Source organism: Dermochelys coriacea, chromosome 1, assembly GCF_009764565.3.
Source record: "Dermochelys coriacea isolate rDerCor1 chromosome 1, rDerCor1.pri.v4, whole genome shotgun sequence".
Taxonomy (NCBI): domain Eukaryota; kingdom Metazoa; phylum Chordata; order Testudines; family Dermochelyidae; genus Dermochelys; species Dermochelys coriacea.
Window position 1 is genome coordinate 274155063 of NC_050068.2, and position 27191 is coordinate 274182253.

At 43.2% G+C, this 27191-nt stretch overlaps 1 protein-coding gene across 1 annotated transcript; it reads left to right on the top strand.

Moving 5' to 3' along the window:
- Window positions 1–11072: 11072 nt before the first annotated feature.
- LOC122458598 (uncharacterized mitochondrial protein AtMg00860-like) lies at window positions 11073–20212 on the top strand (the record flags this gene model as incomplete). The annotated part of the gene is made up of 2 exons (XM_043507375.1): window positions 11073–11591; window positions 20156–20212. Coding segments are annotated over 2 exons (576 nt in total), but the record flags the coding sequence as incomplete, so codon positions are not given.
- Window positions 20213–27191: the final 6979 nt, after the last annotated feature.

Sequence of the window (27191 nt, forward strand, 5' to 3'; positions counted from 1 at the left end):
ATGCATTCATCTTCGGTGGCTTCTCGTGTGTCTGGTACTTCCATTCCTTTAATTGATATGCTCATTAGTTTGTTCACATGATCAGGCAGAAGGCAACTTCTTTCAAAACAAAAAATTCTATTCAATGATGAAAAAGAACGCTCAACTGTAGCTGTTGTGACTGGGAGTAGCAAGAGATGAATTCCAACTTCTTTCAGCCCAGGAAACATAGCCTGAAGATTGGGTTGAGCCACTAGTGATGACAAAAAAGAAGTTGAAGTCAAATCTTCATTTATTCGTCGTATGATATTCCACTCTGTGTTCAAATTCTCTATTCTGTCCTGAGCACATGGCAGTCCCATTACTGGTAGTGCCTCACTCGACTCAACTGTTGGTGTTTTATAAGACAGGCATCTGTAAAAGCTACATAGAGGTTGAGTAGAATCTAGAAGTCGCTGTTGTAGATTTTTAAGAATCAAGTCTGTGTACTTTTTCAGTTGTCTTAACAAACACTTCTTGTCCTCTTCACTTAAGGATTCAATATAAATGCCTTCATTAGTCAACTTCTGGACTGAGGTCTTTGCTTCTTCCAGTACTTTTTCAATGATTAGCTCTCTGATTGATCCAAATGTAGCTTCTATTGCTGGACAAAGATCTACTACTGTTGTAGCAGATGCCTGGATGGTATTGCTTAATGACCCAAGTGGTTTCAACAGTAGACTTACAAGACAGAGAATGGCAATAGTCTTTTCTGAATGTAGTAGCAAGTAATCCACCAGCCTCACTACTTAGATCCATCCCATCTTGGTTAAAAGAAAAGGAGTACTTGTGGCACCGTAGAGACTAACAAATGTATTTGAGCATAAGCTTTTGAATGCATCCGATGAAGTGAGTTGTAGCTGTAACAAGTACTCCTTTTTTTTTTTTTTTGCGGATACAGACTAACACAGCTGCTACTCTGAAACCCATCTTGGTAGATACTTTCCAAAGCCAGTAATAATGGCTGGAGTAATTTTAAGACAACAGCCAAGGATCGCTCATGAGAAAGTCAGAGGGTTTTCCCAGGTTGGACTACTTTGAACTTCAGTCCCAGTGTATCTTCTATATTTTCCAAGATATTCAGTCTTTTTGGACTCTTGCTGAAAAAAGAATATAAGGAAGACATTACATTTATAGCTTTTTAAATGTCTTTTGAAGAGTCTGCAGCTTGTATTAGCACTAATTGGAGTAGATGGCCTCTGCAGTGTGTATAGGAGAGACTAAGGTTACACTTTTCTCTGAGGAAAACTTGTGCTCCACCATGTCTTCCAGAGAAGTTTGCAGCTCCATCAAATGCACAAGCAACTATCTGTTTGGGGTCCAATTGACAAGCATTTAACTCTTCAAAGATGTGGGTTGTCACAGATGCAGCCAATCTGTCTTCTATAACTTGAACATCTAGAAACACATGTACTGGCCTACCACTGACATCAAGATAATGTACACAATGGCTTAATACTTGATGACCATTTGCATTGGTGTATTCATCAGCCATGTATGCAAATTTTCTGAATGCGGGGAGAGTTCTTCACTTTTTCAACTGTTGAGTCTTTCACTGTTGCACCACATGCATCTAGCCAGTCAGTTGAGTTTCTTGCAGTGATAGTGAGCATTTTCTCGTCTTGTTCGGAACCAGTGTTCAACTTCAGGATGAACAAGTGACAATACACTTAACATTAGCCTCCAGTTTGTAGTGTGTGGCACCTCTTGCCTAAATAGAAAGGATGATGCCACAACCATGTTTGTCGCATGAACTGTGTTGTGTAACAGCCTCATTAACACTCACCGGTGTTGTCCTTGGTCAGTGGAGACTCAGAGTTCAGAGATGTTTTCACATAAGTTCTCCTCCTGGGTGGGGAGTAAGAAGGCACCTGCTCGTTCCTCTAGCTGCTCACTGTTCACTCTGGCCACTGTTGTTTGTTGTGCGACCGTTCACTCCATCGCTCTCTTGCCAACGGCCCTGCGCCATCACCTTCTGCTGCCACCTGCCACTGTGACCTCTGCGAGTTGGTTTCTTGAGGTTCCACCCAGCTCTCAGTAATTTCAGCAGAGCTCTCAGTGGGGAAACCTCGCTGCTAGTGCAGGCTGGGCTGTCTCGTTCACAGAAACACTGTCCCACAGCAGGTCTAAGCACTTAGACCTGATTTCAGCTGTAGTGGTCACTTAACCGAACAAAAGACTATCTATGGAGCCTAATCAGTTTTGTTGTTACACAGTGGAGTGGGGCAGGTCAAATAGTATTTGTGACTCAGGCAGACCATCAAGCAAAACACCTGTCCTCACCCTCTCTCTTGATGCCCTCAATCAGCACAGACTAAGTACAGTTCTACTGCCCTTTACTCATACAGTAAGAATAACAACATTTCATTACCCCCCGCATTCAAGTGATTTGTAAGCCAACCCCAGCCAAAATCTACCACTTAGGCAACACAGCGCTATTTGCTGGATACCTCAGTAGATTAGGTGTGGATGTAAATACAATCTGGTCCTGAAGGCTTTCCCCCCAACCCATCATGGCTGTCAGGGACAGCTCATTTAAACTTTGCTTACAAATCATAATTTGAAATTATTAGGTTGGCCAACATTACCGAAATGAATGCACTGACATGGTCATAAAAACAACAGCTGTATAAGGAAGCTAGTCTATGTTCAAACTTTTAAAATCTATTATACTTTTTCAGATACCTGTATTTTATGATACACTTTATATGCTTTTAAAGTGTGTATTAATGTTTCAATTTCAATTCAAATTTCCAAACAATCACTAAATTGGCAACACTGCATGTAACTAGTGCACAAAACTGGGGGGGAGGGGACTGGGGAAATTCAGGGGGAGTAAACACACCCATGGGGGGGTGTAGGGAAATCCATGCCCACCACAGTTCTCTCCTCTTGCTAGCTTTCTGCATAACTAGCTCACTAACAATACATTTCAGGAAATTGACAATACTAGCTCTTGGTTTATCCCCAGGGGCACACCTACAGGCATAATCTACAATTCTACAAAGGCATAATCCTCTGGAAAGTCCAGAATCCCTGCAAGAAACCAGGGTATGAATTCCAGGGGTTTCCCCCTCTCAGCTCCCACCAGAAACCCCAAATTCTCAGATTATTATGACAATCTTGTTTCAAAGTTCGCACTCTTGCAGAATTAGGCCTAACAATCTACCTGCTTGTTCCCTGAGGTCATTCTCTATTGGTGTTCTGACATGTACTACTTTTAAACTGAAATTCTAGACAAGCCATGTTTGGAGTGGTTTTGTTCTTTGAATTAGAAACTGGCAAACCTCTGAAAGTAATGAGTCTTGTTCCCTCACTGTCATTCCTGATGCTCTATGAGGAAATTCCTAAAAAGCACTGAACTCCCTTAACTTCCACTGATATTAATGGGCCAAACTTTGAGGTGCTGAGTATCTTCAACTCCCATTGACTTTACTGAGAGTTGATGATGCTAAAGACCTTGCAGGGTCAGGCTGTATGTATCTTGTGTAGATTTGAAAGATCAAATATGCAACATCTAGGCTGAATTAAATGGGAAAACCAGAAGTATATACCCTGAGTGACCACTGTCTTTTTTAACTTAAAAAACATTTGAAGCTCCTCATCAAGTTGACATATTAGCCTGTGAGCATAGTTGGGGCCACAGCTGCACACGAGCACTCTGAAAAAAGAGCTTTACCTCACCCTTGGGACAATTCACTTGTGTTAATTTCTTTCTCTGTTTGCTGACAACCCCCAAGGAGCAGACTGTTCACCCTCTTTTGACTGCACCGGCCTGGTGGAACACCTGGACATCACAGAGCAGATGTCTAGGTGAGTGCAAGGGCCTAGCCTGGGAACACCCTTGGAAAGGAACCCAGTGACTCAGGCATCTGCAGAAAGTTTCAACTTTTGCAAGATCAGGCATTAGTCCATTTCAGGGTGGATAAAAATCAATGATTAAAAAAAAAACATTTTCTAAATTTAAATTGGATTTTTTTTTGATAAAATGGTTTTTGAGGAAAAAAAAACATCTAAAGATAGCTTTAATTAAGATACATTGCAGCTCAAAAATCATGGAATAGAGGTTATAAATTCTAATTCTATAGTATGAGACAATATATTCATGTAATGTTTACAAAAAGTTTTGTAAATGAGTTCCAATAGTTCACGGATTAGGGACCAGTCTTATGGGGTTCCAGGGGCTTCTGTATAGATTATTTAGGTTAATCTGTCTATCTACCCAAAGGGACTCAGGGCTCAGTCTAGAAGATATCATCAGAGATGCTTAGTTTTGCAGGTCTCAAACAGTGGATTTGTGTCTCCAGAGATGATAAGCTTGTTAACAGCAAATATGTTTTTAAATATATAAATAAATAAATATAGAGAGGTGAGAAATAACTGACCTCAGCCCTATTGTCCCTTTGCAAATTTATTGTGTACCCAGAGTCAATCCTTTACCTCTCTCTTAAAGTGCAAAGTTTCAAAAAGTTTAATGAATAGAAGATTGTTGGGGATGGAATAGATCTGGACAAGGAGAAGAAGTCTGGAGATAAATGTGAGAAGGGAGGGACAGGCAGTAGAAACAAAAGTGAAACTGTTTGAGCAGCATATTCCAGAAGTCTTGAGGTCTTTCTGAGTATAGCCTTCATTGATTTGAGATCTACCATACCATTCTCTCACTGGAAGGGAAAACCTATAATGGCAGCAGGCCATAAAAGAGACCCAGTTTGGAAATATTTTAATGAAGTTCTTCTACCTCTGGGTCAGACAGGGATGCATGCAAAATGCAAACAGTGCAACAAAGAAATGCAAGGCCTGGTTGTCCGAATGAAACAACATCATGAGAAGTGTTCCTTCTCAGGAGGAAGCTGCATTGAAGATGATGAAAGGAACATGTCTGAACATGCAGGATTTTCAGGTTGATAAACATTTTTATTTCATACTTCTTTCTTAAGGACTGCCTGTCTTCCTTCTGGACTATTCTTGAATTCTCATGTTTGAGCAAAAAATATAGTTGTTACTCTATGGTACTATCATTTTAGATGCAGTTGTGCTAAAATATAAATAGCTAAATTGGCAGATCTTCCTTTTACAATTTCACCTTTAAAGTAGTACTGAGTGTCAGTGAATGCAATGAGTAATACTAAATGAGCAGTATGGTAATAATAATTAAATAACTGCATTGACTTACTCTGTTTTGTTGAGGGAAAAGCTAATATGTGCAGAGCTGGCACCTTTTGGCGCCAGCCACTGTCTGTGCAGCACAGACCGCAGCACATTTGGGGAATCGTTTCAGGCCTTGAAATTGTTGTCCTTCCTGTCTTTGTGGTATGCGAGGCACGTTGTGTAACTGCATGTTCCATTTTAATGATAAAGTTGTTGACATTCTCAGAACACGAGAAAGCACTCACCAGAGAGTGGCTGAGGATGGGGTGAGGATGGAATTCATTGGTTAAGGGTGCCGATGCACGAGGGCAGCACGCGATCTCAGATGGTATATAAGATTTGCATAAACTGTATACGGGGTCCCCGACTAGCGGAGGGGCACCATGCTCGAGCGTAATACATTAAACACAGACTGGAAACTCTGCAGATCTGGACCTGGTTTTTGGTGTCTCAGCCTAAAAACTTGAACCATGCGTGACCGATCAGGTATAATTCGCAACAGTTTTGGCACCCCAGATGGGACTTTAGGTTCGTCACAAAAGGCGTACTGAGGTCGCGTTCCTCCTCGCGGACAGCTCTAGCCGGCAAAAGGTGAATTTACCTTGGAGAATTCCGACGGGGGGAAACACGAACAGTCGCTCGGACGATAAGGTGGCACATTAGGTGTCCCCTCGGTTGCCCAATTATGGGCTCTGGGCAGAGTATCAAGAAGGGGACCCCTTTGGCGGAAATTCTAGAGAATTGGAAGAATATTTCAGGCACCCATGGTTTAAAGAAGAAGAAAACTATTGTTTTATGTAAAGTAGAATGGCCAGTAATTCAGGCCCTTCCTCAGGTATCTATGCAATGGCCACCTGACGGGTCATTTGCAGGGGAAATATTGACTGCGTTGAGAAAGAGGCTGGAAGATAAGGCTCCAGCCTAGATGGATTACTGGTATGTATGGGACAATTGGGCTTATGCGCGTGCGAAAGGACGTCCTCTTACTTCTTTTTCTTATCTGTCCCAGGGGTCTTCGGCCCCACCCTATCCTCTGCCTACTTCCTCTCCCTTTCCTCCAGCTTATTCTCAGCCTTCTGATTCATGCCCGCAATCCTCCCGGTCGCAGCCTCCCTGTTTATGTGGACCCGTTCTGGATCCACCGATTGCTTTGCAAGCCCCTCTTATTCAGCAACCTCTTGTCTCCCATACGGTGGACGGAGGTGAACAAGTTGTTTTCCCGTATGTGCACCGCCCCTTTGGCCCAGGCAACTTGATAACATGGCAACAGCAGATGCCTTGCCTGCGTGATGATCCGGAACAAGTATTACAAACGATTCGATCTGTGGTTTCAGAGTAGCAGCCGTGTTAGTCTGTATTCGCAAAAAGAAAAGGAGTACTTGTGGCACCTTAGAGACTAACAAATTTATTAGAGCATAAGCTTTCGTGAGCTACAGCTCACTTCATCGGATGCATTTGGTGGAAAAAACAGAGGAGAGATTTATATACACACACACAGAGAACATGAAACAATGGGTTTATCATACACACTGTAAGGAGAGTGATCACTTAAGATAAGCCATCACCAACAGCAGGGGGGGGAAGGAGGAAAACCTTTCATGGTGACAAGCAGGTAGGCTAATTCCAGCAGTTAACAAGAATATCAGAGGAACAGTGGGGGGTGGGGTGGGAGGGAGAAATACCATGGGGAAATAGTTTTACTTTGTGTAATGACTCATCCATTCCCAGTCTCTATTCAAGCCTAAGTTAATTGTATCCAGTTTGCAAATTAATTCCAATTCAGCAGTCTCTCGTTGGAGTCTGTTTTTGAAGCTTTTTTGTTGAAGAATAGCCACTCTTAGGTCTGTGATCGAGTGACCAGAGAGATTGAAGTGTTCTCCAACTGATTTTTGAATGCTATAATTCTTGACGTCTGATTTGTGTCCATTCATTCTTTTACGTAGAGACTGTCCAGTTTGGCCAATGTACATGGCAGAGGGGCATTGCTGGCACATGATGGCATATATCACATTGGTAGATGCGCAGGTGAACGAGCCTCTGATAGTGTGGCTGATGTGATTAGGCCCTATGATGGTATCCCCTGAATAGATATGTGGACAGAGTTGGCAACGGGCTTTGTTGCAAGGATAGGTTCCTGGGTTAGTGGTTCTGTTGTGTGGTGTGTGGTTGCTGGTGAGTATTTGCTTCAGATTGGGGGGCTGTCTGTAAGCAAGGACTGGTCTGTCTCCCAAGATCTGTGAGAGTGATGGGTCGTCCTTCAGGATAGGTTGTAGATCCTTGATGATGCGTTGGAGAGGTTTTAGTTGGGGGCTGAAGGTGATGGCTAGTGGCGTTCTGTTGTTTTCTTTGTTGGGCCTGTCCTGTAGTAGGTGACTTCTGGGTACTCTTCTGGCTCTGTCAATCTGTTGACCCATAACTATTTCACATTTGGTGACAATGTATACCTTCAAATCAGCGGCACTGCGATGGGTACCCGCATGGCCCCACAGTATGCCAACATTTTTATGGCTGACTTAGAACAACGCTTCCTCAGCTCTCGTCCCCTAATGCCCCTACTCTACTTGCGCTACATTGATGACATCTTCATCATCTGGACCCATGGAAAAGAAGCTCTTGAGGAATTCCACCATGATTTCAACAATTTCCATCCCACCATCAACTTCAGCCTGGACCAGTCCACACAAGAGATCCACTTCCTGGACACTACGGTGCTAATAAGCGATGGTCACATAAACACCACCCTATATCGGAAACCTACTGACCGCTATTCCTACCTACATGCCTCTAGCTTTCATCCAGATCATACCACTCGATCCATTGTCTACAGCCAAGCGCTACGATATAACCGCATTTGCTCCAACCCCTCAGACAGAGACAAACACCTACAAGATCTCTATCATGCATTCCTACAACTACAATACCCACCTGCTGAAGTGAAGAAACAGATTGACAGAGCCAGAAGAGTACCCAGAAGTCACCTACTACAGGACAGGCCCAACAAAGAAAACAACAGAACGCCACTAGCCATCACCTTCAGCCCCCAACTAAAACCTCTCCAACGCACCATCAAGGATCTACAACCTATCCTGAAGGATGAGCCATCGCTCTCTCAGATCTTGGGAGACAGACCAGTCCTTGCTTACAGACAGCCCCCCAATCTGAAGCAAATACTCACCAGCAACCACACACCACACAACAGAACCACTAACCCAGGAACCTATCCTTGCAACAAAGCCCGTTGCCAACTCTGTCCACATATCTATTCAGGGGATACCATCATAGGGCCTAATCACATCAGCCACACTATCAGAGGCTCGTTCACCTGCGCATCTACCAATGTGATATATGCCATCATGTGCCAGCAATGCCCCTCTGCCATGTACATTGGCCAAACTGGACAGTCTCTACGTAAAAGAATGAATGGACACAAATCAGACGTCAAGAATTATAGCATTCAAAAACCAGTTGGAGAACACTTCAATCTCTCTGGTCACTCGATCACAGACCTAAGAGTGGCTATACTTCAACAAAAAAGCTTCAAAAACAGACTCCAACGAGAGACTGCTGAATTGGAATTAATTTGCAAACTGGATACAATTAACTTAGGCTTGAATAGAGACTGGGAATGGATGAGTCATTACACAAAGTAAAACTATTTCGCCATGGTATTTCTCCCTCCCACCCCACCCCCCACTGTTCCTCTGATATTCTTGTTAACTGCTGGAATTAGCCTACCTGCTTGTCACCATGAAAGGTTTTCCTCCTTCCCCCCCCTGCTGTTGGTGATGGCTTATCTTAAGTGATCACTCTCCTTACAGTGTGTATGATAAACCCATTGTTTCATGTTCTCTGTGTGTGTGTATATAAATCTCTCCTCTGTTTTTTCCACCAAATGCATCCGATGAAGTGAGCTGTAGCTCACGAAAGCTTATGCTCTAATAAATTTGTTAGTCTCTAAGATTCGATCTGTGTTTACTGCTTTTAATCCTGCCTGGGGGGATGTTCAGGTAATTTTGGACACACTTTTTACTCCCGATGAGAAGTATTCCATCTTGGATGCCAATAGGCGCTGGGCAGGAGAGGATAATGTCCGTACTGCCTGGCCCCTTGTTGATCCTGGTTGGAACCCTAATGTTTCTGCCCAAATGGACCTCCTTAAAGCAGGCAGGGACGGTCTCTTAGAGGCGGTGCGTAAAGCAGGTAGTAAGTCAGCTAATTGGTCTAAAATTCGTGAATGTCAGCAGGAGGTCACTGAGCATCCCTCTGCCTTCCTAGCCTGCTTGTCGATACGAGTCCGCATATACGGCGGCGGCGTCGACCCAGAAGCAGAGACAAACCGTCCAATGATGGTTTCCTTTTATGTCGATCAAGCAGCCCCAGACATTAGAAAATATTTCTCTAAACATGTGCCTGATTGGCCAGGGAAACCTCTCCAGGAAGTAGTCCGCTTGGCCACTTTCATGTTTAATGGTAGGGACGAGGAGAAAGCTAAGGAAAAGCGTAAACAAAAGAAGGAAGAAGCAAGTATGTTGGCAGCCGCGTTGCAGGTCCCAGTTGGGAGTCAGAATTGGCGGGAGCATGGCGGGGCGAGAGGCAGGGGGCGGGGACGAACAGAGCCAAGAGGAAATTGGGTAAATACGAAATTTGGCACTTGTAACTACTGCAAACACCCAGGACACTGGAAAAGGGAATGTCCCCTCCGCCCAAAGGGGGCCCCTTGGCAGGAGCCAGTGCACAATGGCCTGTCCGGTTTTTCCCAGACTTCTCAAGGGTATCCTCCCACCAACCCTTTGAATCAAATTGACCCCCAGTGACTGGAGGCAGAGATTTTGGGAACTTTGGGAGAGTTGGAGTGGGACCTGGGAATGCAGTCACAAATTTACCTGCAAATTGGGGAACGTTTAGTGCCTTTCTTGGTAGATACAGGAGCCACCCTTTCCACTATAACGTTTGTGCCAGGGCCCGTGTCTAATACTAAGGTGTGGGTGCAAGGTATAGAAGGAAACCCCTGCCCGGCTCGGTTATCTTACCCTATCCCCATTAAGCTTGGTTCTCTAAAGCTATCCCATAGGTTTGTTATAATGCCGGAGGGCCCAGCAAACCTTCTGGGACGAGATGTGCTGGGCAAATTAGGAGCACATATATATTGTGTCCCTGAGGGGCTTCGTCTGATTGTTCCAGATTCGACAGTTGCCTCTCTTATGACATTGACTACGTCTGTTCCCAGTGTATCCTTTGAATTGTCTAGTGTTCCCCATTTTTTATGGAGTACAAATTCCACTGATGTGGGTCTCCTTAAATCTGCGGTTCCGGTGAGTCTAACAACTAAAGATGGGCCGCCCCCTTCCGTGAAGCAGTATCCCTTGCCAAGGGAAGCGGAGGAGAGTATCTCACGTGTTATTGACAGCTACTTGGCACAAGGAATTCTGGTTACTTGTAGTTCACCTTGTAATACGCCCGTCCTTCCGGTAAGAAAACCTAAACCAGGAACTGACGGGCACCCGGTTTATCGGTTTGTTCAGGATTTACGCGCTATTAATGACTACGTTATAGCCCCGCATCCAGTTGTTCCTGACCCGAGTTCTATTTTGACATTAATTCCTCACTTGGCCACTTGTTTTACTGTAGTCGATTTGTGTGCCGCGTTTTTTAGTATCCCTTTGCACCCGGATTCCCAATATCTATTTGCCTTTACTTGGAAAGGTCAGCAATTAACATGGACGCGGCTCCCCCAGGGATTCTCTGGATCCCCTACTATCTTTTCTCGCATTCTCACAGCAGATTTGAAGGACATTGTTTTGCCCGGTTCTTCGGTTTTGGTTCAGTATGTAGATGATTTGTTGATTGCCTCTTTGGACTATAGCACATGTTTAACTGATTCTGTCGTTTTACTTACTGCATTAGCGAATAAAGGTCATCGTGCATCCCCATCCAAGTTACAGCTGTGCCTAAATCAGGTAATTTATCTGGGTTTTGTAATTCGGCCTGGGGAGCGTTTATTATCTCCCGATAGAGTGCGGGCAATCCAGGATTACCCGCGCCCGACAACAAAAAGACAGTTACGGGCTTTCTTAGGGGCTGCCGGCTTTTGTCGACCTTGGATCGTGGGGTTTGGAGAACTGGTAAAACCCCTGGTCCAAGCTACCACGTCATCAACCCTCGACCCGATTTCCTGGACTATGGAGAGGGAGACTGCCTTTACTGCGGTTAAAAAGGCTTTGGTTACGGCACCCGCCTTGGGATTCCCGGACTACGGTAAACCATTTTTTCTTTTTAGTCATGAACAACAGGGGGTGGCTAGTGGAGTCCTCCTACAATATCTTGGAGACCGCCCACGCCCCATAGCTTATTATTCAGTACAGCTGGATCCTGTTGTCCGGGGCTCTGTTTCCTGTGTGCGGTCGATTGCCGCAGCGGCAATCATGGTTGAGCGTTCGCGACCCATAGTTCTGGGACATCCCCTGACTGTTTGGGTCCCCCACGAGGTTGAAATTCTTTTAAAACAGCATTCTACCCAGGCGTTGTCTCCACAACGAGCTCATAAATATGAACTAATTTTGTTGGCCGCTGATAACATCACTCTACGCCGCTGCAACACTCTTAATCCAGCGACTTTGTTACCCCTCCCAGAGGATGGCACCCCTCATCATGTGTGTATGGACGTCGTCACCCAGAATGGTAAGCCCCGCCCGGATCTAACAGATTCTCCTTTAATGGAGTCCGATCTGCTTCTCTTCACAGATGGGTCCTCATATTATTTAGATGGCTATCGGGTTTCGGGGTATTCAGTGACTTCCCAGACCGATGTTATAGAAGCCGCTCCTTTTGTGCGATGTTATAGAAGCCGCTCCACCATCATTTAGTGCCCAGGGTGCAGAGTTGTACGCGCTCATGAGAGTTTGCTTATTGTCCGCGGGAAAAACTGCTACCATTTACACAGACTCGAGATATGCTTTCGGAGTTTGTCATGCTACAGGCCAGCTTTGGAAACAGCGTGGATTTCTAACTTCATCAGGTGCAAAAATAGCTAATGGCCCCTTGATTGCCGCGTTGCTAGAAGCTATTTTAGTTCCACGCCAGGTGGCAGTGGTACATTGCTATGCACACAAGCACTCCGATAGTGCTGTTTCTCAAGGTAACGCGTTAGCTGATTCAGCCGCAAAAGTGGCAGCTCTACAACCTCTTTCTGTGTCGGTTACCCTCCCCTTGGATGGGTCTTTCCCACCTGCGGATTGGACATTAATGTACACTGATGTATCCTTGGAAGAATTGGGCGAGTGGAAACGTTGGGAGGGTGTGGAGGGCGCGGACAAAATTTGGCGAATCGGGGGCAAACCTATTCTTCCCCGTCGTTATTTACTGGCAGCTGCTCATTATTTTCATTCCCTGGGCCATGCTGGTATTCAAGGCACAGTGGCTGCCATACTCCAATCCTGGGCGGCACCACACATTTATCCTGCGGTGAAGCGTATTCTTGGATCCTGTTCAACTTGTTTGGCATTCTCTGCTATGACTCGGTCTGATGCCAGTTCGCGGGGGGGGGAGACCTTGGGCGAATTTTCCGTTTCAGCGTCTGCAAATGGATTATGCAGACATGCCCAAGTGTTCAGGATTCCATCACCTTCTCATTATAGTGGACCAGCTATCTGGGTGGCCTGAAGCGGTACCGACGAGGAAAGCAGATGCGAGGTCTGTAGTTAAGTTTCTAATGAAGGATATTGTACCTAGGTTTGGTGTTCCTGAAGTTATAGATACAGATCGAGGCTCGCACTTTACTGCGAAAATTTTGGAGGAACTGTATAAATGTTTGGGAATCACTCGACAATTACATACTCCGTATCACCCTCAGTCTGCTGGTCAGGTGGAACGCATGAACCGAACAGTAAAGACAATGATAGCAAAGTTCTGTAAGGAAACTGAACTTAAATGGCCGGAAATCCTGCCAATCGTCTTATGGCATATAAGGCGGACACCGCGCATGCCCCTGGGCCTGTCCCCATTTGAGGTGTTATTTGGTAGACCCGCTTTAATTCCAGGAACCTACGTTCCAGCACATGCTAGTCTCTTGGATGGTGACGAAACTCTGGCCAAATATGTTGCTAGGTTACAAAAGGAGCTGATTGATAATCAATTTAAAGCTCAATTGTGTCAAACTGCACCGTTGGGATTGCAAATTCACTCATTTAAGCCAGGGGATTGGGTTATGGTAAAAAGGATTCCCCGCACAGACCCCTTGGAACCTAGGTGGGAGGGGCCGTATCAAGTTCTGTTATGTACTTATTCTGCTTTCAAGGTTGCAGGAAAGAGCTCGTGGATCCACCACAACTATGTTAAAGCAGCGACAGCGCCTCCCCAGGACCCGAGTGATCCAGCGTACGAGCCATTCCACGGATGAATATTACAACCAACCCGTGGACCGAACCCTCCAATTACTGGAATCTTCACAGCCCACCAGGACTTCTTGTATTTCTCTTTTGGACTTGTATATAGGGAATAGGGGTTTTTGTATGGTACCGGGGCGGATGTTATTATTGGTATGGTTGGCCCGGGGGCTTTTCCCCCTACTCCCAAGTCCAGTACAAGGGTGGGCAGGTAATAGTTTTTTGAATTTGACTCGGGCTATTACGCAGAATATAAATCAAACACAAGTTGGATATGTATCCATACCCCCATATACATTAGTCAGGGAATTCCATTGGTGGGGGTCCCTATCCCTACTAATGAAACGCGGTTGTCTACATTATGGGCTAATACTACCTTTCATTGGAATATCACTATTCAAACATGGTCTATTGACATGGTGGCCCAGGGCAATTATGCAATCTGTGTTAGAAGAAATTGGAATCCTGAAAATGGGAATTTTGTAGGAACTTTTATGGGGTGCAATCGTACTATCAAAATTAGTTCGGGGATGGCAACCGTTTCAAATTATTCAAGGGCCCCTTGGCCCATCCCTGAAGGATCAGGGTGGTATTGGTTGTGTAACCACACAGCCTATAAAGTTCTTCCAGTAGGATGGTATGGTACCTGCACCCTAGGAGCAATAATCCCTGCTGTAACAGTTTATCAGAGTCTAACATGAAAAGAAATTCGCAATATAGTATGGAGGGATCGGCGAAGTATCCCTTTTAATTCCCTTATCGAGCGGCCCACGGGTTTTCATTCCTTTGCGCGCTGGTTTCTGCCATGGTTAGGAGTAAGTGAGCTAGAAAAAGCTATAGTTAATATTTCTGCTGCCTTAGAGCAGATGATGGCCAATGCCACTGCAGATGCTTTATCTGCCCTCCAAACTGAAGTCACACAATTATCTCAAACAACCCTGCAAAATCGCTTAGCATTAGATTACCTCCTCGCTAATCAGAGTGGGGTATGCGCTTTAGTTAACTCCAGCTGTTGTGTTTTTATAAATCAACACCATAGGGTAGAGACCGATATCCATATCCTCAAGCAACAGGCGACTTTATTTCATCATATCAGTCTTGATAATACCTGTACTGAATTGCAGGAAGTATGGAATTGGCTCACATCATGGATGCCGGATCTCGGGGTCTGGGGAAGACGTGCTCTGTACATGTTCATATTGATTGCTGTTTTCTTTGCCGTGTTATTTGTATGCCTTCAATGTTGTAAAATGTGTTATTCGCAGTTATTAGTCCTTCATCGTGGTTACTCAGCTCCTATATAGTGTTAACTGACGTACAAAAAAAAAAGGGAGGACTGTTGAGGGAAAAGCTAATATGTGCAGAGCTGGCACCTTTTGGCGCCAGCCACTGTCTGTGCAGCACAGACCGCAGCACATTTGGGGAATCGTTTCGGGCCTTGAAACTGTTCAGCACAGACCGCAGCAGATTTGGGGAATCGTTTCGGGCCTTGAAACTGTTGTCCTTCCTGTCTTTGTGGTATGCGAGGCACGTTGTGTAACTGCATGTTCCGTTTTAATGATAAAGTTGTTGACATTCTCAGAACACAAGAAAGCACTCACCAGAGAGTGGCTGAGGATGGGGTGAGGATGGAATTCATTGGTTAAGGGTGCCAATGCACGAGGGCAGCATGCGATGTCAGATATTATATAAGCTTTGCATAAACTGTATACGGGGTCCCCTCCTGACTAGCGGGGGGGCACCACGCTCGAGCGTAATACATTAAACACAGACTGGAAACTCTGCAGATCTGGACCTGGTTTTTGGTGTCTCAGCCTAAAAACTTGAACCATGCGTGACCGATCAGGTATAATTCGCAACAGTTTAGGAGAATCCATCCTCAACATACAGGATTCTGAAGACTATCCACCTTCAAGATCACCGTCATTTTGTATAGTTTCAGAGTTATCTGCCAATGATAGTGTTTCTGTCAAATCATGTATGTCACATAGCCACAGTAGATCACCTGTAGCAAAAAGAAAAAAAAATCTCCATCATCCAAAAACAACCATAGTTAAGTTTGTGATAAGAACCAGCAGATAACAAAAAAAGGTACCTGATGAAAAAATTGCCCAGTTTGTTTAAGCAACAAACTCTCCTTTCCATATGATTGAGAACCCACACTTCATTAACATGGTTCAGTCATTAAGACCAGGATACAGTCTACCCAACAGAGCAGATGTCGCAGGCAAATTGCTGGATAAAGTGTATGAAAGAGAAATTGAGCAGTGTGCAAAAGATCTAGAGGGTAAAATTGTTAATCTGAGTCTTGATAGGTGGAGCAATGTCCACAATGATCCTGTTGTATGTCCTTGTGTGACAAAAGAAGGAGGGAATGTCTTCCTTACAGAAACAATTGATACATCAGAAAATGCACACACAGCAGAATATTTACAAGAAGTAGCAGTAAAAGCTATAACAAACTGTGAAAAAAAATTCAAATGTCTAGTACACAGCTTGGTCACAGGCAATGATGCAAATGTATCCAAAATGAGAATTATTTAGAAGAGAGTCCCAAGCTAATAACGTACAGCTGCGGTGCTCATTTGATGCATCTCCTAGCAAAAGACTTTAGTGTTCCAGAAATAAAGGCTAATGTTGAAATTGCAAAATACTTCTGTAACAACCACTTTACAGCAGCTGTTCTGACAAAAGTGGGAGGAACCAAGCTAACCCTCCCACAAAAGGTGCGATGGAACTCAGTAGTTAACTGTTTGAGCACTGTATCAGGAACTGGCCTAATCTAATGACAGTTTGTGAACAAAATTGTGAAAAAATACATGACACTGTCACAGCCAAAGTTCTCAACATTGGGCTTAAGAGAAATGTTGAACACATGCTGAGTACCCTGAAGCCTATTTCTGTAGTCTTGAACAAAATGCGGGGAGCAGGAGGTTGGACTAGATGACCTGCTGAGGTCCTTTCCAACCCTGATATCCTATGATTCTATGATTCTAAATAGCTGTTTTATTGCTGACACTGTTGAAATTTGGAAGGAACTGGGTGAGATCTTAAAGAGAGAACTATGCAATGACAGAGTTAAATTACAAGCATTAAAAAAAAACAAATGGGACAAGCACTATCTCCAGCTCATTTCTTGCAAATATTCTCAATACCTGGTACCAGGATCAAACCTTAACTGCTGAAGACGAGGAGTTGGCTATGAAATGGACATCCAGCAATCAGCCCTCCATAATGCCAACTATAATAAACTTCAGAGCTAATGCATCCGATGAAGTGAGCTGTAGATCACGAAAGCTTATGCTCTAATAAATTTGTTAGTCTCTAAGGTGCCACAAGTACTCCTTTTCTTTCAGAGCTAAGGGTGAACCATTCAAGAAATATATGTTTGTTGATGATGTTTTAAAGAAAGTGGTGGAAGTCACTTAAGCACTTGGATTCAGAGACTGTTGAAGTGATAATCTCACTTTTAACAGCAGTAGCTTCTTCTGCCAGTGTAGAAAGAATATTTTCTTCCTTTGGACCAATTCATTCAAAATTGAGAAATTGTTTGGGACCTGAAAAAGCAGGAAAGCTTGTTTTTCTTTTCCAAATTATGAATAAACAGAAAAATGAAGGTGAAGACCACTGAGTTAGCTGCAGAAGCCAATATTTTAAGTTTCACATATTGACCTGGCTGACATAGTCGATTTAATTTCTTTTAATATTTCATTTAACTATTTTAGTTAAAAACAATTTTAACAAAAACAAATCTGTTTTTTAAAAAAACTTGAATATTTAACTAAATTCAAAAATTCATATTGTTAAAATATTATATGTTCGCTGTTGATGAAAAAAACATTGTTGTTTTAGTTAAATAAAACAATTTAAATGTGTATCTGGTGATGTTCTCCTCCTAATACAGCATGGCAAGAAAATCCTCCAAATATTAATGATTAACCTGTTGAATTGGAGATAGTTCATCTCCCAATGACTTCATAAATATCTGCTTCAATTACCTTTGGTGAAAGAAATAACCAAACAATCATTCATTTTCTGATATACTTGTTAAACTAATCTGAAACATTTTCAAAATAAATCACTTTAAAAATGTCTAGTGTGTACCTTCTAAACATAAAACCTACATCTATCTCTGAGTTGTGAAGAATATGTATTAAGGTTATAACAACCAAAAAGAATGCACTTTTATGTAGAAATCTATGATTAAATCGAGTCTTCCTGGCTAGTGATTTAAATCATGATTTAAATCAATTTAATTTAAATCAAATCCATCCTGGTCTATTTAATCTTTCTTTTTTGCTTTCAATATCATTTAATAGTTTTGTAAGGTAAAGACCACTCTTTAGCAGCCAGCTATCACTGAATATCACTCCTGAGTTATAGCTACAAACTCCGGGAGCAGATGATCCTACAAAGATCTACACCCATGACAGAACAACTTTTGAGTGATATGCAGGCAGGTTTCCAACCAAACTGAAGCATCTGTGATCAAATGTTAACACTACATACACTGAGAATGGATTTCAAAAGAAGAAAATTGGAGCTGTCATTTTTGACTCTTCAGCAGCCTCTGACAACATCTGGAATATTGGCACGCTGTATAAGATGTCAAGAGTTTTTCTTAAATGGGTTGTCGTGGCAACTGAACTGCTGCTCTGAGGTATACATTTTCAAGTGGCAAAAAACCAGCACCTAGAGATTCCAGAAAAACAGACTCCCACAAGACTCGGTTCTGGCACCAATTTTATTTCATATATTCATCAATGACTTAATGAACACCATCCACAAGTGGTTCATGTGATAGCTGCTTGACCTCAATGGACTGACTTTCAAAAGGCTGAAGAGAACCAGAATAATGATACCAATGCCTTATGTGACTATTTCAAAAAAGACAGACTGAAACCAAGTGCATCAAAGATCATATCAACATGCTTACACTTACATCATGCTCAGAGCCAACTTGAGAATAATGTCTTTTTGAATGGTCAGTGGGCTAGCACATGATTCAAAGCCAGTATATCTAGATTGCATCCTCACATACAAATACTATCTCGTTAAAGTATCCCAAGAGATCAAGAACTGAAACTGTCTCCTGAACAAACTGTTCGAATCCTCCTGGGGAGCCAGTGAGCCAACACTGAGTAGTTTAGGACTCTTTCTGATACTCAGTGGCAAATACAGTGCCCCAGTTAGGTTAAACTCTGCCCACATTGGACTAGTAGACACAGCTTAATCATACCATGAGAATCACAGGTACATTGAAGCCATCAGAACTTGTAGTTACCAGTCCTAGCCAATATTACTCCACCTAACATCCAGAATCAGAATGCGGCCAACAAACAAATCTTTAAGGTACAACAATTGCCTCTGCTCAGAAATACACAGAATGCATTCCACCAGTGACTGTGCAGCAGAAATCTTAACTGGACAGTGTGCATCCAGCTGATACTATCAGACCACTATGGCAGAGAGAATGGGAAGAGCCTCTGCCACTACCAGGAACTCCTGCATCATCATCAGGTTGGATGAACAGCTCCCTGGCTTTGGGATCCCATGCCACCTCTGAATCCAGTTTAACAGATTCAGGTGTGGTGTGGTGGGCTGTACCAAGGCCAGCAATGCCTGGGGCATCCAGGACAGTCCACTGTGCATCTGTGAGGCTGTGGAAGATGCTACATACAAACTGGATGGTTGCTCTTTTTGTAGTGAGCTCCCCAGAGGTCTTCTAAAGTTGAACACTGCTGATTCTGAGGCCATTTATTAGGTTGAGATCATTTAAGCTGTTTGTTTGGGTTTGTTGTGCCCACATAGAATCACTAGATATAATAAATTTAAGAGTATTCCCTTTTTATCCACAATTGTTTGCTCACTGCAGTGAGGTCTACAGTGAGCCAGCAGCTAGAGTCGTCAGAAATTTTAAAATCAAAAAGACTTAGAAAAATTACAGAAATAAGTTGACTGTATTGGAGTGCTATAGTTTTACTTGGATATGAAAAAAAAATACTGGTAAGATGAGCTGCGTGGATTCAACAATATCTCATTTTGCTGTGAGTTGGAACCATTGCCAAGGGACAAAGATTAAGTGTTGTAAAACTACTGAAAACTGACATCATTAACATTCAATACAAAAATATTGCAGTAAATTAGGTGACACTCATACACTGAAGCTCCAGTTTAATTAAACTTAATAGCAAACAAATAATTTGGCCAACCTGTACAAATCGAGAAGTTTACTGGTCCTGAAACCAAGCACTGGTCTTAGAAATATATTTTTTCTGATGATTTGTCCATCTCCAAGTTTCAACCCTATCAACCAACCTGATCCCAGCAACTGAAAGCCACAACTGTGCCAATCATCCCCTCCTCCCCCCATCAGTATCTGAAGCCTAATGCTTGCAGCATGTCAGCTTGGCTTGTGGCCTAGCTTATCTACCTCCCTGGTTCTCTGACTAGTAGATCAAGTGCTCTCTGGATGTGCTTTCACCTCACTGTTTCATTATCACTCCTGATAATGTTAAAGCACCGGGGTGGGATAAAAATCAATGATTTTTTAAAAAATGTGTTTGGTTATTTTTGTTTAAAATAAAATTTGTTTTAATTTAATATAGGTTCACTTTTTCAAACTAAATCCATTTAAAATTCAGTTTGAAAGTGACAACCTATAGTATGACCGAAATGTATTATAATCTATTAAAGTCATTTAAATGCAGCAATCATATACTGATTAATATATTTTTGTAAGTTTTAAAGAAAGTCAAACAACTGAACTGCTGGAAGTCACTGGCTAAGCACCTGCAACCAGAGTTTGAAGTGCTTAACCAGCTTTTGACAGCAATAGCCTCTTCTGAAGGTACAGAAAGACTATTTTCTTCATTTCAGTTTATTCAGCTACAGTAGAACCTCAGAGTTATGAACACCAGAGTTACGAACTGACCAGTCAACCACACACATCATTTGGAACCGAAACCGGAAGTACACAATCAGGCAGAAGCAACAGAGGAGGGAAAAAACGCAAATACAGAATAGTACTGTGCTATATGTAAACTACTAAACAAATAAAGGGAAAGCAGCATTTTTCTTAGTTAAGTTTCAAAGTTGTACTAAGTCAATGTTCAGTTGTAAACTTTTGACGGAACTATACAATTTTGTTCAGAGTTACGAACATTTCAAAGTTACAAACAACCTCCATTCCCAAGGTGTTTGTAACTCGGAGGTTCTACCATAGTTCAATATAATAACTGGTACATTCATAGTTAAGAAACCAACCGGTAGTTGAAAAAGCAGGAAAGTTTGTTTCCTACTTCTAACCTGTGAACAAAAATTAAGTGTGAGGATCAGATCTACTAATTCTACAGTTTTGATGGACATGGTGACCAGAAATAATAAGTTCAATTCATTAACCAAAGAAAATGCTTCATTTGTTTAATAAATGGGTTAGTTTTAAATGTAATATGTTTTGATAAACTTTTTATTAAGTATCTAGCACTTTTAGGGCCAGTTTATTAATAAAATTAAAATGCTGGTTTTGTTTATTTAATTGACTTTTAATCCAAACAGCACTTGACATAAACATCATTTAGTAAGAAATGCATCTGTAAGCAGTGTCTGAATGAACTATCCCCGACAGCTAGTTCGGGAGGGGAGAGACTTCAGGAGCAAACTGTATTTACATGAACACACCTACTCTTCATAGGTATCTAGCAGACAGGAATTACGTAGCTTCAAGTGATCAACTTTGGCTGGTGTTGGGTTACAAATCATATTATTATTGAATGCAGGGGGAATGAAATGTTGTTATCTTCATTGTATGACTAAAGAGAAGCAGAACTGTGCTGACCTTGTCCCAATGGGGGGTCACCCACAGCTGAAAGGAACTTGCTAAGCCAGGGGCTCGAATGCCAGATCCCTGTGAAAGTGTGGGGCAGAGCAGGGCAGGTGCCCCAGGAGGTATGGACTCTCCCCAAGGGTCTCCAGTCTGGTTTAACCTGTTCCTCCCCACTGTTCAAAGACAGATAAATAGGCTTCATTAGGAGCCTTTTGTTATGTTAAAGTGTTCAAATGAGAGCTGAAATTACTTGTGGTAGGGCAGTGTTTCTGTCCAGTCTACAAAGAGCTGAAAATCACTAAGAGATTGATGTGCAGAGGTCACAGCAGAGAGGCAGGTGGCAGAAGAAAGTGACTGACAGTCGGCTGGCGAACGAGTGACCAGCGAGGTGGTGAGCAAAATGAGCAGCTGGCAAGGCAGCCAGCAGAGAGGAACTGCGGCTAGCGGGGGGGTCAGTGGAGAGGAACCATGGCTGGTGGGATAGACAGACAGAAAAAGTGCTCAAGCAAGGTGCCTTCTTCTCCGGGTGGGAGGAAAACTCACACAGATGCACCTCTGAATCCCAGCTCCTCACAGACCAAGGACAACCACTCTGAGTGGGGTATGGTGAGGGAGCAGAGAGGGGCACAGAAAAGGAACTGTTGGTTGTAGAATTCAAGAACATGAGACAGAAGGCACTGCCTCACACTTTGGGGTGGGTGTCCTGCTCACAGTTTTATGATTATGAATCCTGCTTGTGGCATTTTCTCTAATTAATGTTGGGTGACTTCCCTCCTTTCCTTAAAAGTTTCTTTTCTACACTCAGATTATGTATTTGTGAGTGGAGAAGTATTGCCTCTCATAGGCACCCAGGGATGGTGTATAATTTTCCAAGGTCACTGGGTGAGGGCTTGAGCTGGTTCTGTGTTGTATTTTTGAAAAGGAACCCCTAGATATTGAACCTGGCCCTGGTTGCTGTCGGCTCCATCTGGCCGAAGGGTTACACATCATTCACCATTTGCTAACATAAGTAAAAATTAAGAATCTGAATAAATGTAAGCAAAGCTACAGAACTGCTTAAATCTATGTGTATAAATGTATTGTATCCTCCATCCCATATTAGCTAAAAGAAGCAAACATAATGTAAAGGCTGTATTTAGTTACTAACATGTTTTATTGGTTACTCATGAATGAAAATCAATTTTTCTTTAGGAAAGTAACTAAAAAGTACAAATACAAAACATTATCAAAACTGACAATTTGAATCAAGGTTTCCTGCTTACTGATTTAAACCAGGATTAAAAACAGTGATTTAAATAGCTGATTTAAACCAATCCACTCTGTAAAGCACTCTGAGAAGGAGCAGAAATTGCTTTTCCCCTGACTGCAGTCAAACTTTAAACACAGCCAAACAGTGCTACCAAAGTAAAGGTCACTCACACTAATGTGTTTTAATCCTATCAGGAGTAGCACTGTACAGCACAAAACTACAGAAACCACATATAGAAAAAAAATACCTTTTCCAGTGCTTATACTTCTTTCCCATGTGTTCAGCAAAAGGATGTTAGAAAGGAATGGAAGATGAGAGAGAAAAAAAGAGAGAGGAATAATGCATATAAATTGTCCAACAAGCCCCCCATCCGCCCCCCCCCCCCCCCCCCCCGCACCACACACCAGAATTTGAATTATGCTCAGTAAATGTTAGATCATATCACTTGCAACACTGTCAGGCAACACAAATCCTCCAGTTCAAACTCATAAATTATAACCAATCCTCAACAATAGATGTTTCTGTCTGGAGTTTTACTGATTAGTCTTTATTATAATTTATGAGTCTGGCCTGGAGGTTTTGTGGCCTGACCTTTATTTTGCTGGTTCGGTTTAGTCTTTTTAGCTGGGATTATTAAATCATGTACATATTTAATCTGAATACTGTATTTAGTAGAAAGTAAAAACAGAATTAGTTATTTTCAGTGAAATCAAAATTGAGGATGTGATAATGTGTATGTGACATACATTACAGAATGCATATGTCTGGTTGGTCCTGCATAATTATGTATAACAAAAATAATACTTAGCACTTATATAGCGCCTGAGGATCTCAAACCAATGTATAAAATGGACAAGGACTATTAACTTTATTTTACAAGGGAGGAAACAGTCACATAAAAGCTGTGTTCAAAGTCATGCCACAAGTAAGTGGCAATGTCTGTGGAATTAAGCATTATACTCCCACTATTCCCATTTATAACAATTTTTTCAGGATTTGTCCCTATGCATGCAATACAGAGTGTATTGCAGAAAACTTAATATAAACTTTATTGCATATATTCTTTTAAATATAATGTGAATCAGAAATCATTCTGAGGGACAGAAACTATTCAAATCACAGAATCTAATTATGCATTTTTAAAAGACCACTATGTGTTACAGTAATTTAGGACAAAGTTCAATTCTGTCATGTAAAAGGAGGCTGGATTGGGCTGAAGAGGATATAGGGGGATCTCTTCTCCCCCACCCCCATAATTTAGCTATTTATTTACATGTGTAAGACCACAAGAGATGTCCCACCTTCCATTCCTTGCAGCCTTGATAATGAATTAAAAACACCACTAATATAAACCAGAGAAGCAGCAGCAGCAATCCCATAAAATACAATAAAAATTAACCAAGCCACAAATTGCACAAAAATATCTGAATCAGCACCTGGGTCGAGACACCAGGATTCACCAGCTATCTTTGCCCAAATCAACTCACATAGGATTTTCAGGCTTGGACCTTTAGTTTGAAATGGTTTATTCAAGCTATATATTCTCTGATATATAATGCAACACAAGTGGCAGTGATATCCACATGTACAATTGCATTTATCATGTGCCTTGTGCACTCTGACAGCTAATCCATTTTCACTGAGTCTTCTTTTAACATTCTAAAGATTTGATCACCCTCAAACACTCTTTTCTGTAAACAACCTGTCAAACATTTCCTTCCCCTTTACCTTTCCTTCCCTCCCCCATAAAATTACACTTCCTGACACACTGGACAGGCAGTATCCAGTCCTGCACCAATGATAACTAGGCACTGAAAAGTAACAGATTTATGTAAAACAACAAACTCCTGAATTCAATCCCCTTCTGTTTAACCTCACCTCCTTCCACAACCTCCCTACACAATCTGTTCCATTTTATAGGGATAGACCCGATATTTGGGGCTTTATCTTATATAGGTGCCTATTTACCCTCACCCCCATCCTCATTTTTCACACTTGCTATCTGGTCACCCTAGATTCAACCATTGGGTCTTATCAGAGCAAACTGATGTTTGTTCAAAAAGTGGGCCAGACCAGATTGTGACAGTAAGTGAAAGTAAAATTGTTTTGTTTCTACATTGCATTATTGTTGAAGTAGATCTCAATATTATAGAAGTACAGTCATTTTTTCAATAAACAAAAGAAAGCACAATTTTGATGCACTAAAGATAGTTATATATTAAAGAGAACTTATTTTAAAGACAGGTTGCATTTGAGACCTGTACATAAGATTTTTCCAAATAAGTCAGTGATGCTGTAACAGCCTCTCTCAGCCCAATGACCTCAGGTATGGACCTGTGCTATGAGAGCCATGAGTACCACCCTCTCACAGGTTGTAAACCTGTCTCATTAATGGCCCTACTTGCAAAATAAAAAGTATGTGCAAACCAGGGACAAACTTCTCAGTTCATAGAATCATAGAATATCAGAGTTGGAAGAGACCTCAGGAGATCATCTAGTCCAAACCCCTGCTCAAAGCAGGACCAATCCCCATTCTTCCCCTTCAAACGATTCTCAATGTTTCCACCCATGAACACCTCAATTTTGTCTAGGTCTGCATTTACCCAGTTGTCTCTCATCCAGTTAAAAATATTATCTAGACAATTCATTAGCTGAGAAACAATTAATCAAAAAAGAGGTATAAAGGTAGATGTTTCCAGCATAATGATGAAACCCCAAGTCAAATTTTGTTGGTCTTTCCCAGTAGCTGCATGAGCACATATAGCAAAATAAAAGAACAGGTTATTACAGCATAGGATACTACAGTACCTAAGGTGGGGAATCCTAAATGAGGACTAGGAAAGATAATAGTATAATCATGCTCCAAGTCTCCCTGTGATAGGGTACTCAGAGGGCCAGGTGGCCTAGGGGTTAGTTCACTTGACCTCCAATCCCATGTCTCTTTTGGTCAGGGGGGAAAGGGATAGTAGCAGTGCCTGGCTCCTGACCTCAGGCATAGAGTACTTGGGGCTTCCCTCCTCTGCATCTGGGACTTTCCCCTTAACTGAGGCATAGTAGAGGAACCCAGGCCCCCCCTTTCCACAAGGTCTCAGTCCAGAGCCCACTGAGAGGTACCAGTAGCAGGTTCCTCCCCATACAGAGTCTAAGTTTGCTGACTCAGGCTACATCCTATCAACATGCCCTTTCAGTTTGGGGCCTGGCCCTTAGAGTCCAAACAGTCAATAGTGTCAAGCAAAAAGGTCCAAAGGCAGTGGTGAGCTGGAGCCATTTCGCACCGGTTCGCTGGAACCCATTGTTAAATTTAGAAGCCCTTTTAGAACCGGTTGTCCCTTAGAACTGGTTGTCCCTCGCAGGACAACCGGTTCTAAAAGGTCTTCTAAATTTAATAACTGGCCAAAAGTGGTGCCATAGGCGCCGACTCCGTGGGTTCTCTGGGGCTGGAGCACCCACGGGGAAAATTTGGTGGGTGCAGAGCACTAACCGGCAGCTCCCCGCCCCGCCCTGCACCCGGCCCCAGCTTACCTCCGCTCCGGCTCCGCCTCCTCTGAACGAGCTGCCCCGCTCTGCTTCTCCCCCCCACCCCCCTCCCAGGTTTCCCGCAAATCAGCTGTTCGTGCGAGAAGCCTGGAAGGGCTGAGAAGCAAGCAGCGGCTTTGCACTCAGGCCCAGGGTGGCGGAGGCTGAGCAGAGGTGAGCTGGGGCCGGGCGCAGGGAGGGGAGCTGCCGGTAGGTGCTCTGCACCCACCAAATTTTCCCTGTCAGTGCTCCGAGGCTTGAGCACTCACAGAGTCGGCATCTAAAGCACCACTTTTGATGTGATCAGTGGAGGGAGCAGCCGCTCCCCCTGCTCCCCCACTAGCTACGCTACCCCGCCCCAGGAACCAGAGGAACCTGCCGGATGCTTCCTGGGAGCTGCCCCAGGTAAGCACCGCCGGGACTCCCCACCTCGCCCCCTAGCAGGTCCCTCTGGCTCTTAGGGGCAGGGTGGGCACCCACTACGGTGGCCCACGAGACCCTCCTGCCCAGTTCTGGGGGCAGTCAGGGGACAGGGGAGGAGGATGGAAGGGGCAGGGGTCCCTGGGGGGGGGCGTCAAGGAACGCGGGGGGTTGGATGGGGCAGGAGTCCCAGGGGGTGGGGGTGGGCCACAACTCCCTTGTGGGGTGAGGAGGGAACTGGTTGTTAAGATTTTGGCAGCTCATCACTGTCCAAATGAGTAAGGCCCTGAAAGACTCGATGGGTCTCAAAGTGGGGGATAGTTAGCAAAGGCACTGCCTGGGGCCTTACATACTCTGAGGTCCCCTCTCAGGCTCTACTATCTGTCCGGCTTTCCAGGAAAGATTCTTCTCTTCTGAAGCTTGTCCACCAACCCCTTTCCTGGTTGTCTGATCTCCTTTTAACTGGCTCCTCTAGCTGGAGCATGCACAACAAGACTGGGGCTGGGAGCAGGGGGAGTACCTGGACTTAGTATTGCCTTTTAAACCGTTCAGGCCCAGTATGAAGTTTGTGTACCCCGTCATACTCCCCACCCTTGAGACCTCAGACCACCAGGGACTGCTGTTTTATCAACAA